Source organism: Diabrotica virgifera, chromosome 5 (genome assembly GCF_917563875.1).
Source record: "Diabrotica virgifera virgifera chromosome 5, PGI_DIABVI_V3a".
Classification (NCBI taxonomy): Eukaryota; Metazoa; Arthropoda; class Insecta; order Coleoptera; family Chrysomelidae; genus Diabrotica; species Diabrotica virgifera.
In genome coordinates this window covers 13009209-13021987 of record NC_065447.1, presented here as the reverse complement: position 1 = coordinate 13021987, position 12779 = coordinate 13009209, and the positions used below count along the sequence as shown (strand labels likewise).

Sequence of the window (12779 nt, the reverse complement as noted above, 5' to 3'; positions counted from 1 at the left end):
AGAAAGAAGACATCGAGGAGAATCCAAAAATGTAAAAATATACAGGGTCTCCCATTTAAAAAAAACGAAATTATAAGCGGTATTAGCGGAACTAGAAAATAGATGAAAATATTTTCATTAAACAGTTCACTCTTCAAAATCTACTATCAAAATCCACTATTCTGTGGTAATGGTCTTGTGATGCGACCGATATCATGGTGGTATTTACATTTTTGTCAGATTTTCAGTTTTTCTGCAAATCTATTGAATTTACATACAATGTACACATACCTACAATTTTTTCTTAACTTTTGTTTTTTTAGGTGACTTCAAGTTCATTGGGGAATGGTTAGCCAAAGCAGAAAAATTAATATACTGTGACACCATCCCAACCGTCATGAACGAAGAAACCGCCATGATCATAAGTAGAAAACTAGAAGAACATAAAGCCTTTTTCGCCGATTTACCTACTATTAAAGAGACTTTCAACAGGGCCTGTCAAAGTCCCTTAGTTAGAGAAGTGCCTTCTGAACAGTTAGAGAATATGACTGTTAGACTGAATGAAATTGGACCTAAAGCGGCTCAACGTAGAGTCAAGCTGAAGTTCCTGGAACACAAGGTAAATGCGCAACGAAGTGGCGGTATAAATGTTTGGTATAAATGTTTAAGAAATTCAAGTAGCCACTTTAAAAATAAGCACTTGCTGATATTTTAACATGGCATTAATCATTGTAAATTAGTCATTTTAGAACTTACAATAAACACTTGCATGTTAGTACAGTTAAAATAATTAGCCAATAAATATTAAACAAGAGAAATTAAACGTTTTTCTACTGTTAAGGAAAAAAAGCAAGTTCATTAGCGGAACCGAATTCAAAATTATTTTGCACATCATACTTGAAACATTATTTGTTAACTAAAAGATCTCATTTTTGTTGGTAAAAAATATATTATCTGGACTAACTTATGGTTCTGTTGATATCCGAGAAAACTTGCTATTTACACAATGTTGCCAACGTTAGGTGGACCTCATATGGCACCGAAATAAGAAGAAGATGAAGAAGAATGTACTACTTTCTCGGTATTCGTGAAACTTTAATTGTTATAAGATCTTCTAGTAAATTTTCCATAAAGTGAATGCGGTCCAACTGTTGTCCACATTGTGGACTCGACAGATGATTATTTCGACTATAAAATGGAGTGCTGCACAATTAGTTCTACGAACAGGACCATTTTGTTATCAACTGTAATCGGTGTTCTGTCCCCTTTCATTCAACGTCTCACATGCTCCAATTGGACCAGTAACAACGAAGATAGGATATAGTGCCCCTTTGGCAATGCCGCCATTATATTTTTTCTATGAAAACCGTATTCCGCATAGCTTACCCTTTCCAAAGACCCCTCATACGTTACTATCTGACGAGTCGTTTTACCCCCACCACAAAAAGCTCAAAAAATGACCAGAATTAACCTTAGATTTTTTTGAAAATTTCACTAGATTTTGGGAAAAAATGTATTTTTCATCTCGCTCTTACATATAGGTTCTTATGGAAGGCGCTTTTGCCAGGTGTTTTGAAATACCCAGTTTTTCAGTAGATCTGGGAAATTTATAATTTGTGAAGTAGAGTAGGTACTCACATTCTATTTACTACGAGTTCAACGACGAGTAAAAAATGTTTACCCTTACAAACAGTATTGCCAATTGTTAATAATTTCTGCTTGATTTCATTCGTTTAACTTAACGTGTAATAAATATACTTATCTCTTTTTGCAGTGTTGCCTTATTGCATTTTTGCAACTTACCGAAACAAAACTGAAAGTATGGACTTCCAAATATGGACGAGTGGACGAAGTGACGCAATTACTGGACCAATATCGTAATTTTGTGACGAAGAGTCACATATTTGTAGAATTTCAGAAAGCCTTTATTGATATGCAAGCTGTAAATGAAGAATACAAACGAGATGGAAATATAGGTAAGGTTTATTACTGTAGGTACTGAAACAATAACTAGCAAACATTGTGCCCTTCTTATTCTTTGTGTGCCGTGCTTGTTTTCAAGCGTTTGCTATCGTCGTATTAACAAGCTGATGAAATGTTTCTCGGTCGGCAGCTATATGAAACAATTTCTTGGCCGTTCGACCTATCCATTGTCTAATATGACGTAGCCAGGACAGTTGTTTCCTTCTAACCCAGCGCTTTCCTTTGATTTCGCCCTGAATGATCAACCGGAGTAAGCGATATTTAGGTCATCTCATTATATGACCGAAGTCCGAAGTATTGAACATTTCTCATTTTTGTGACGTTGATCAATTCTCGTTATTTGTGCATTCTCTCCAGCACACGTTCGTTGGATATGTGTGCTGTCCACGGAATTCTAAGCATGCGACGGTAACACCACAACTCAAACGATTCTGATTTGTTGAGATTCTTCACTTTTGTTGTCCAAGTTTCACATTCATAGAACAAAACGGACCAGCCCAGGCAACCAAACGACGTTTTTATAACGTAGATAACACGTCATAAAAATGACCAATTGACGTGTTTCTATGACGTAGTACTGACGTTGAAAATCACGTGTATTTGTCTTATCGATTTGACGTCATATTTGTGACGATTTTAAAACGTAATCGAATCTACGTTTTTTTCACGTCGAGATTGTGACGATTTTCAAACGTCAAAAAGATGACGACCTTTATACGTCGGTAAAATCAGGTCTTTAATACTTTCAAAAAGTGGCCTCTTTCAGATGTGTCAAAATAGTACAAAAAATAGGTAACACGAAACCTATAGGCCATATCGGATTGTACCAGCCCTCACATTATAGAATTTTCACTAGTTATATATACCTATTTATTGTGTCAAAACTGAAACAACATATATATGAAACTAATAAATAATTTATTAACAAATTATCCAGCATACTTTATATCTTAATTTAACGCTGTCTTAATATCTTCATTTAACGTTTAATTAAAAACAAATAAACATAACCTAAAATAGTTGCCAAGAAGAATTACTGCATTAAACTAACTCACTGAGCACAAACGCATAAAAATCTCTTAATTAACACGTTTCTTCAACTAAATATCTAAATGAAAAGTCTTATTTTATCACACAAGACACAAACCGCGTAAACAATAATTAATGACAAATGAGAAATTTATTTTGAACATTTAGGGCCGGTTGTTCGAACGCTAATCAACAATGATTATTATTAAATATTTAATTACTGTCACCAAAACTGTCAATGTCAACTTTGTTTGGGTTGCTGAAAACATAATTAATTACAATTATGAGATTTATTATTAATTATGTTAATAATTATTGTTATATTAATTGATTATAGTCTCAGAATTGTAATTAATTATGTTTTAACAATTAACATTGACAGTAATTAATTATTTGATAATGATCATTGTTGATTAGCGTTCGAACAACCGGCCCTTAGCGTTATACCTAAACGAAATTGTGAGTCAATACAAACAAGCAAGCTTCTCCCAATTTTGTGACGTCAAACTTAGGCTGTCTGAAATTAAAACGTTTTTTAAACGTAATTTTAACGTCATTAATCTTACGTATTTAAAATCACCTACATAAGACGTCTATTTGATGTAGTGTTCAAACACGTGTTATATTCAACCAAAAACTGGACGTTTCCTCAACGTTATATGACGTCACTTGGTTGTCTGGGAGACGTAGCACTTCAATAATCTTAGACATGTGGTCAGTGGATTGTGCCCTTAGAATATAAAAACTGCAGGAAGGAGTAAATCGTCGTGTATAATGACAGAGAAATTGTGCAACAAAAATAGCTTTTTTGTATAAATTTTTGATATTATTCATAAGTATCTGCACATTTATAGGTTATGTCATAATTATAATGATACTAGTCATAAGCTTGGTATAGTATGCCACTGGCAAACCAGAAACTTCTAGACGCTATATGATTTTCATTTTTGGTCTACACTTGAAGAGCAATCTCTCCTGCCTGCGGTTTTATATTCTTTCACTGGGTTAACAGACTAAAAAATAATCAGATATGCTTTCACAAATGCCACCTTACCCCTTTTAACACTAGGTCGTAATACCCTTTTCCATACCGTGTCGTAAGCGCAAGTCAAATCAATGAAAGCTACTGCCGTTTTGATTTTCTTTTAGAAGCCATTTTCAATGGATTTTGTTAAAGAAAGAACTTGATCACTGGTGTTCCTTCCTGGCATAAATCCAGCTTGTTCTACGGGAATGTTTCCGCCCACATTAAAATTTTAAAGCAGCCCATTTTAAAAGGCTGCTAAAAGGGCGCGATTGGTCTGTAACTCTTTAATAGTGAAGTGTTTTGACTAGTTTGCAGATTTCGATAACTTTGCTTTGTTTGAATAGTTTAGGGACCTTTTGCATCGTCATTTTATGGTTGAAGAAATCGAGGAGCCACTTTCGAGCTTTTGGACCAGTGTTTTTTATGAACTCGGGAAATATTTTGGCCACTCCTGCAGCTTTGCGATATTTAATGAAGTCTAGTGCATTGAAAAGTTCCTCGATCTTTATTTTCCTCATGATTAATAGGCTTTGCTGATGTACAGTTTGGATCTTTTTGAGCTGATATCGTACTTCTCTTTTATGAACTTTTTGTAGTTTGGACATGTTTGGAGCGCTGGGCTATACATTTAGCTATATCTTCTGGGTTTGGTGATGAAGAGTTAGTTGTCATTATGTTAAAGCCTATGTCCAGTTTCCTGAGTAGGTTCCATATACGTGAAATTAAGATTTTTGAGAGTTTAACTCCACCTGGTGGTTCTTGCCGAATTCAGAGACTCTAGATGTTGTTCACCTACGTCTGGGTATCTGGTTTTATCATATTGATCATTTAGGTCTTTACATTCTTCTGTGCAGAATGGGATGTAGGATTTGGTTAGGCCACGTGGAATGTGTTTTTAGCACAGCTAATTATAAGTTTGGAAAATCTTTCGTAGTTTTCTACCTTAGTCTTAGTATGTCTGATATTATTCTCCAATTGGGCTTGATACTTATCCCAGTTTGTCTTACGAAAGTTCCATCTAGTTTTATAATAATCAATTATACCACGACACTACTGGAACTACTGTAATAGGTAACATTCTCATTTTTTCTTAAAGCTTGTAGACGTGACAACACTAAAATGTTTAATAGCACACATTTATGTTTAAATGATCTGTTTATCATATTAAATGACCCACTCCAAATTTTCTGATTTAATAATTAAAATCTAAATTTCAGACAAAAAAGAAATCGCCGAAATAGACACATTCATGCGAGACATCTCCGAGCGATGGAAGAACGTTTCCATGGAGCTCAGATGCGTCCAGAGCATGCTGGAAGAAGTTGTCGCCTATTGGAGACGTTGGGACACCCTATCTGAAGAATTCGACAGATGGCTTGCTACTGCCGAAAAAGCTCTAAACCTACCCGAAGAAGAACAAATGGAATTTTTCCAAAACATCAGTTTGTGGCGAGATAACTATCAGCTGTTAGGAGATACTGTGAGTTTCCTTATAGCGACGTGCCAAGACAAGATAGCTGTTGAGCTTAAAGACCGGTTTCAAGTCATGTCGGAACGCTGGGACAAGATTTATCCCCAGGTGAACAAATACAGTCATGCTGGTGATATATTAAGAAACCGCAAAGACTTCCGATCTGGGTTAGAAGCTTTATCTAGCTGGTTAAGAAAAGCAGAGAATGTACTAAATACTCCTTCTTTAGGATCCATGGAAAGGATCAGGGAGCACACTCAGAACTTGCAGCGTCTACAAGGTGAAGTAGAAGAGATCGAAAACTTATTCAAAAACATCAGCAAAGCTTTCCAAAGTCTTATTCAAGATTTATCTAGAGATGAAGTTGAAAAGATGATGAATACTTTGAAACAAGAAAAAGAGGCACTTGTTAAAGTAAGAGCTTTGATTCCTGCTCAAATACACCTATTCAATCAACTATTGATCCAACAAGAGTCTTTAGAAGCAGGCCAAAAAGAGATTAATAAATGGTTAGACGACGCTGAAAACGTTTTAAGTAGTCTAACATTAGATGCAGACAGAGAACAACTTAAAGAACAAGTAGAAAAAGTGAAGCACTTCTTCACTAGAACGTTATACTACAAATCCATGCTAGATAGTAAGAACAAAGTGATGAACAACATTATTAAATCAGTAGACCAAGCAAACAACCCAGATGTTGCTAACATGACAGCTCAAATGGATCAATTGAACGACAGATTCGAGTACGTGACTCAAAGTTCTCAAGTATGGGAACAGAAATTACATGAGGCTATAAGATGTTGGCATAACTTTTCAGAATGCGAACGAGTTATCTCCAGCTGGTTGAACCAAGCCGAGAAGCTAACATTAGAGAAGAGAATTGACAGCAAAGAAACTGTCGAGCAGCACAAGAACTTCTTCCAATCGGTGAATGAGAGGTGGATCCACGACTTGATTCAAAGTGCTCAAGATCTATGTAACTGTCTTCCCAAAGAACAACATGCTCCTATTTTGTCTTCGGTAGACTATTTACAGAATAAATGGAAAGAGGTGCTTTCATTCGCTCCACTTCACTTGATGAAGCTCGAATTCAGATTGGATGAAACAACTTTCAACTACTACATTAAAGAAATTGAAAAGGAAATCACCAACCAAAAGATATCATTCAGTCGCCAAGAAAATGTAGAATCCATCATAAGACGAAACAAAGAATTCTTCTCTTCCAAAGGTCCTCTAGCTGAAACTCAAAAGAGTCTAGAACACCTTATCAAAATCTCCAATATATACACTGCAAATTATCCTAAAGACCAAACCCTAAAACAATCTGTCGAAAAAGCTGAACAGTCTTGGCACAATGTTAATATCAAGATTGAAAATTTGAAACAACAGTTGGACCAAGTTCCTGAAAGATGGCAGGCCTATCACACTAAATTCGAAGAAATGTCCAAGTGGATGGATGGTGTTGATGACACTTTGAAGAATATTCTAAACGATGTCAATTCCATGGAAGAATTCGAGAGAGAAAAAGCTATATTTCAGGTTAGTATTCTATGATTTTTTTGTCCTAGTGCATGGAAATTATTTTCATAATTGTAAGTCCACCGCTAGAGGGCGTAATTGAATATCAAAAATTAAAAAATCGAAATTTTACAAAATTTGCCTAATGAAAGGGCACTGGAAATCCGATTATCGTATTCTTCATAAAATTCTGCGCATATTTTATTTCACAAGTTTAAGTCTACCTGTGCAAATAAGAGGTGGGGGTGAGTGGGAACGTTATGAAAAAATCGCTGTAAGTCCGGTTCTGCTTAATCGATTTTTGCAAACTTGGTCTTGTTGAAAACAGCTCTTTTTCGTCAATGTAATAGGTAGTTATAATTTGGAAACAGCCTATTACGTAATATGCCAGCTAGGAGGCGCTATTTATTTTCTTTTTAGAAATCTAGTATTCTTTGGAAAATATTAAATACAAGTGTGTATTTTTTCCTGTATTACAAAATTAGACCAAATTAGCAACAGAATACCGAAAACCGCATGTCTATACCTTTTTTCTATCTCGAGATATCTTAAGAAACGTGTTAATTTTAAACATAACTGTTGCTGTCATATAAGTGGAAATATATAGAAGCAAGTAGTGTGCTATGGAAAAAAACAAAGAAACATTTTCCAGATGTCACCGTAAATAATAAATCAAAACAAAATATGAAAAACTCTACTATTGGGGTGACGTCTTTGGGGATATTTCATTGCATATATTTTAGCCGCAATAGTTGCATTTCTTATGCATTCAAAGAATGTGGCTATCATGTCAAATGCTTCTTAGTTTGTAAGAATCATCTTGAATTTCACTCTGTATAAATTTTATATAAAATTTAATAGAAACAAACCGCAACAAACCATCAATGAACAAATTTTTATGTTTTACTGATTTGACACATAATTTGACATATGATGACTTTTTGAAGTTAATACTTCTAATAGTTCTATTTTTTCCATAGCACACTACTTCTTTCCACTTTGACTTCCTTAACTTAGTTTACCGGTGACAATAACAGTTATGTATTTATCTTAGTTGGGAATAGGATAATTGATATTAAAATATAATGAAATAAAAATTAAAAATTTGTGTGGAAAATCTGACGTTTTTACATTTTCTACGATTCATAGAGAGAAAAGCAAATGAGAGGAGGCAACAATTCATAAAAATTTACATATTAACGCTATTTTTTTGGTATTATTTTAAGTATTAAAATTAGTGTAATATTTAATTAAAAATAAAATTAAACTGTTTAAAATATATTTATTTCGTTAAAATCATAATAATAGAAGTATAACTTCTTACTCGCGTACAAACTACTAGGTCTGGATCCCGCGTATGAAAAAAAAGTTGATTAATAGCAAGCTGAAAATTTGTTAATAGCTTAAGGATGTCTAGTCGGCTAAACTTTGATATATGGAAACACTGGAACAGGGGCAGTTTTAATTGTGGAACAGGTTAAAAATTTGGAACGGTCACACCACGAAAACGGCACATTTATTTTTTCCGACAGAACAGATTTAAACTCTCCGAACAGAGATTAAACTCTCATGCAAAAATCAGACTGCTATTTATCACCAAATGGGCGTTTTAATGAGTGGAACATGTAGAATATGTCAAACGACAGGAATTATGACAGGTGATAAATAGCAGTCTGATTTTTGCATGAGAGTTTAATCTGTGTTCGGAAAGTTTAAGTCTGTTCTGTCGGACAAAATAAATGTGCCGTTTTCGCGGTGTGACCGTTCCAAATTTTTAACTTGTTCCACACTTAAAACTGCCCCTGTTCCAGTGTTCCCATATATCAAAGTTTATCCGACTAGACACCCTTAAGCTATTAACAAATTTTCAGCCTGCTATTAATCAACTTTTTTTTCATACGCGGGATCCAGACCTATACACACACTCTTTTTTTGTTATATTTTATAGTGTTTTTTGTCTTATTGTTGTTTTGATTCATTATATACGGTGACATCTGGACAATGTTCCTTTGTTTTTTTTTTTCATAGCACACTACGTGCTTCTATATATTTCCACTTATATGACAGCAACAGTTATGTTTAAAATTTACACGTTTCTTAAGATATCTCGAGATAGAAGAAAGGTATCGACATGCGGTTTTCGGTATTCTGTTGCTAATTTGGCCTAATTTTGTAATACAGGGGAAAAATACATACTTGTATTTAATATTTTCCAAAGAAAACAAGATTCCTAAAAAAAAATAAATAGCGCCTTCTAGCCAGCATATTACGTAATAGGCTGTTTCCAAATTATAACTATTACATTGACGAAAAATATCTGTTTTCAACAAGACCAAGTTTGTAAAAATCGATTAAGCAGAACCGGACTTACAGTGATTTTGTTATAACAAGGTTCCCACTCACCCCCACTTCTTATTTACTCAGATAGACTTAAACTTGTGAAATAAAATATGCACAGAATTGTATGAAGAATACGATGATTGGATTTCCAGTGCCCTTTCAGTAGGCAAATTTTGTAAAATTTCGATTTTTTAATTTTTGATATTCAATTACGCCCTCTAGCGGTGGACTTAAAATTATGAAAATAATTTCCAGGCTTTTCTCGGGACAACTTTTGTAATCAAAATTTTTTCCCAAAGCTGTAGTATAAACGGTTCCTCAGATATGGCCGAGAGCCATTCTTATTGGGACACCCGGTACAGTAGATAAACTGACATAGAGATACTTTTCTGTTTACTCGCGTAGATTAACTTTTGTACCTAGTTATAGCTAAATGGTATTTACATATTTTATATAAATATTTTTATGTTTTGGTGCTACAGTTGAGACAAATAAGGGTAAATTTTAATAGTACAAAAAGTAGAGTATTTGAAACACTTTAGCGAATTTTATATGCACTTTATACTCATTAAACCGTATTATGACCGTGATTTAAACCATTGTCTGATACAGTGGTGTTGCATGGTACATGTCGACAGAAATATGTGAAACCGCCAAGATCAGACCGATCGAAAATTTTCGTTACGCGACGTTGTCAGATCAATCGAATTTCAAAGTTTCTCGGGTTTAATTTGTTACCTGTTTCACTTCTTCTTATGCATCCTCCTGCGTAAATTTTAAAATATTGTGTATAATTTCATGGGTTTTTGCACTTTGTGTCCTATTTTTCACTGCACTTTAACAAGTAACATTCATGTATATAGTACAAAAATATTAAATGTATTCTAAAAAACAACTATTCAACGATTTTAACACATTGCCTTTTAAATGGATGTTTAGTCTTTGCACCAACGCGAATGACCTTGATGTTTCAGATATTTCTGTACAATTGTACTAGATATCATTGTGGCAATTTTTGTAAAACAAAAATATACGAGAGTGATTCGATAGCTGTCTTGCCTCAAAAAGAAGTTTTTTTTTAAATCGTTTTATTAATCCACAAGGAAGAATTTCCTGTAGCTCTGGCTGTATACCATTAATCACAAATAAAATGAAAAATTCCTTTATAAAAGGTATTATGTAAAAGGTAGTACATTCCATGTCAAATCACTCAGGCAAAAAATTTTGGATCTCCGGTTTGTCTGAAAATTGGTATGTATATAGCTTCTGCGGGACGTAAAAATAAGATATTTATGGTCAAAAATCTTCTTCTTCTTTTCTTCTCAAAATGTTATTTTATGCGATTTTACAGAGATTTGGTGTTTATTTAAACAAATTTGCATTTTCTATCGTAAAGGATCAATGAAAAACATAATATTTTAATAGAAGTGACTCAAAAATGTCATTACATGGCATTATAACAAGTTATTTTGATTCAAATCAAGTTTTTGATCACATTTTATAGTGTAGAAAACGTTAAAATACCGTTTTTTACATTTTCCTCCATTTCCAAAATACATCATATTCGATTTGGCTGAAAATTTGCTCACAGATAACTAAAACATAGGACTTTAAGTGGTTAGAAGGATTTGAATTATATTACAATACCAAAAAAGTTACATGCAGTAATATCAGACTCAAAAGTATTTTAGTCCAGTCGGGATAGCATTTGACCTTGCATGCCGAGCTGCCCAAAATTTTATTTTTCTAATCTTTAGGGGAGTCAATAGTAGCCTAAATTTAAAATCACGAATGAATTCCTCCGTTACGTTAGCCGCCATCTTGATTTTAAAGGAGAAACTGTTTTGCTCAATATCTCCGCCATTTTTAACTTTTCGACAAAAATGGTAGGAACTGAAATTGTTCAAAATAAATCGTATTTACAATTATTACAATTTCTTTTTAACAATTTTTGTCGTGAGGTCGATATTTTCGAGTTAATTTTGCTTACAGTAGACGCCTATATTTTAGACTATGATTTTTTTGGTATTGTAATATAATTCAAATCCTTCTCACCGCTTAAAGTACTATGTTTTGGCTATCTGTGGGCAAATTTCCAGCCACATCGATTATGATATATTTTGGGAATGGAGAACAATGTAAAAAACGGTATTTAATGTTTTCTACAGTATAATATTTGATCAAAAACTTGTTTTGAATCAAAGTAACTTGTTATAATGCCATATAATGACATTTTTGAATCCATTCTATTAAAATATTATGTTTTCCATTGATACTTTATGATAGAAAATGAAAATTTGTTTAAATAAACACCAAATCACTGTAGAATCGCATAAAATAACATTTTGAGAAAAAAAAGAAGATTTACCAATTTAAGAAGATACCAATTTTCAGACAAATCGGAGATCCAAAATTTTTTTTGCTCCAAAATTGAGTGATTTGAAATGGAATCACCCAAAAACCTTTAAAGAGCTACATTTATCACAGAATTTTGTCGCTCTAAAAAGAGCATCATCAGTGTTGTTACAATCATGACATGCTGGGAAACCAAAAATACATAGGTTAAAACCCTTTAATTATTGACTAAATATCTTACATTGACATAATTAATGAAAAATCCAAAGGTCCCTAAGGATATAGCCCTTGGGCATGATATGACTCCTATGAGGCACGTGGGTTGGTAAATAGACAATATTGTGTCTTCACATTGAGGACGGTGAGAGGCAACTAAACCCAGGCAACCAAATAACTTTTACAAAACGTTGAAAAGACGTCATAAGTATCACCAAACCACGTCAGTTTGTCACGTTTTTTCGACGTCGAAAGTCACGTGAATATATCCCACCATAACTGACGTCATTTTTATCACGTTTTAAATATGTGATATAAAAAACGTAGTTTTTATGTCGTTTTTTTAGATTATTTTTCATTTTATGGTTTGAAAAATACACAATAATAATTATTCGTATGGGCATTGTTGGTATTGTAATTTTTCATTTAACTGTTTTAAATTTAGATTATAGGCTAAAAGTAAAACCAAATGCATAGAATTACAATACCTTCGATGCAACATTATATAATTTTCACTTTTTATATAGGTATAGGTACTTACTGTGTCAAAACTGAAACAACATTATAAACTAATAAATAATTTATTAACAAATTAATTTAATTAAACTCGATAACACATACAGTCGGAAAAATGAAAGATTACCCATGAACGATCACATCAATCACTTATTTTGTATTTGCTGTCTTTTTCTATAACAAACGTTTGTTACTTATAGAAAAAGACAGCAAATGCAAAATAAGTGATTGATGTGATCGTTCATGGGTACCCTTTCATTTTTCCGACTGTAATTAGTTCATTAACAGAAAATATTCACTAAAAAAAACACATAACCTCAAACCGTTTTCAAGAAGAACTATTGC

General features: G+C 33.4%; 1 protein-coding gene across 12 annotated transcripts in view; it reads left to right on the top strand.

The window, feature by feature from the left end:
• The window catches only part of LOC114330686 (muscle-specific protein 300 kDa), a 603413-nt gene that overhangs the window by 315445 nt on the left and 275189 nt on the right, over positions 1-12779 (top strand). For all 12 annotated transcript variants that reach the window (XM_050652274.1, XM_050652275.1, XM_050652272.1 and 9 more), the window contains 3 exons: positions 303-598; positions 1754-1955; positions 5236-7028. In XM_050652274.1, the coding sequence (XP_050508231.1) occupies positions 303-598; positions 1754-1955; positions 5236-7028 (2291 nt within the window). The remainder of the gene's footprint in view (positions 1-302; positions 599-1753; positions 1956-5235; positions 7029-12779) is intronic.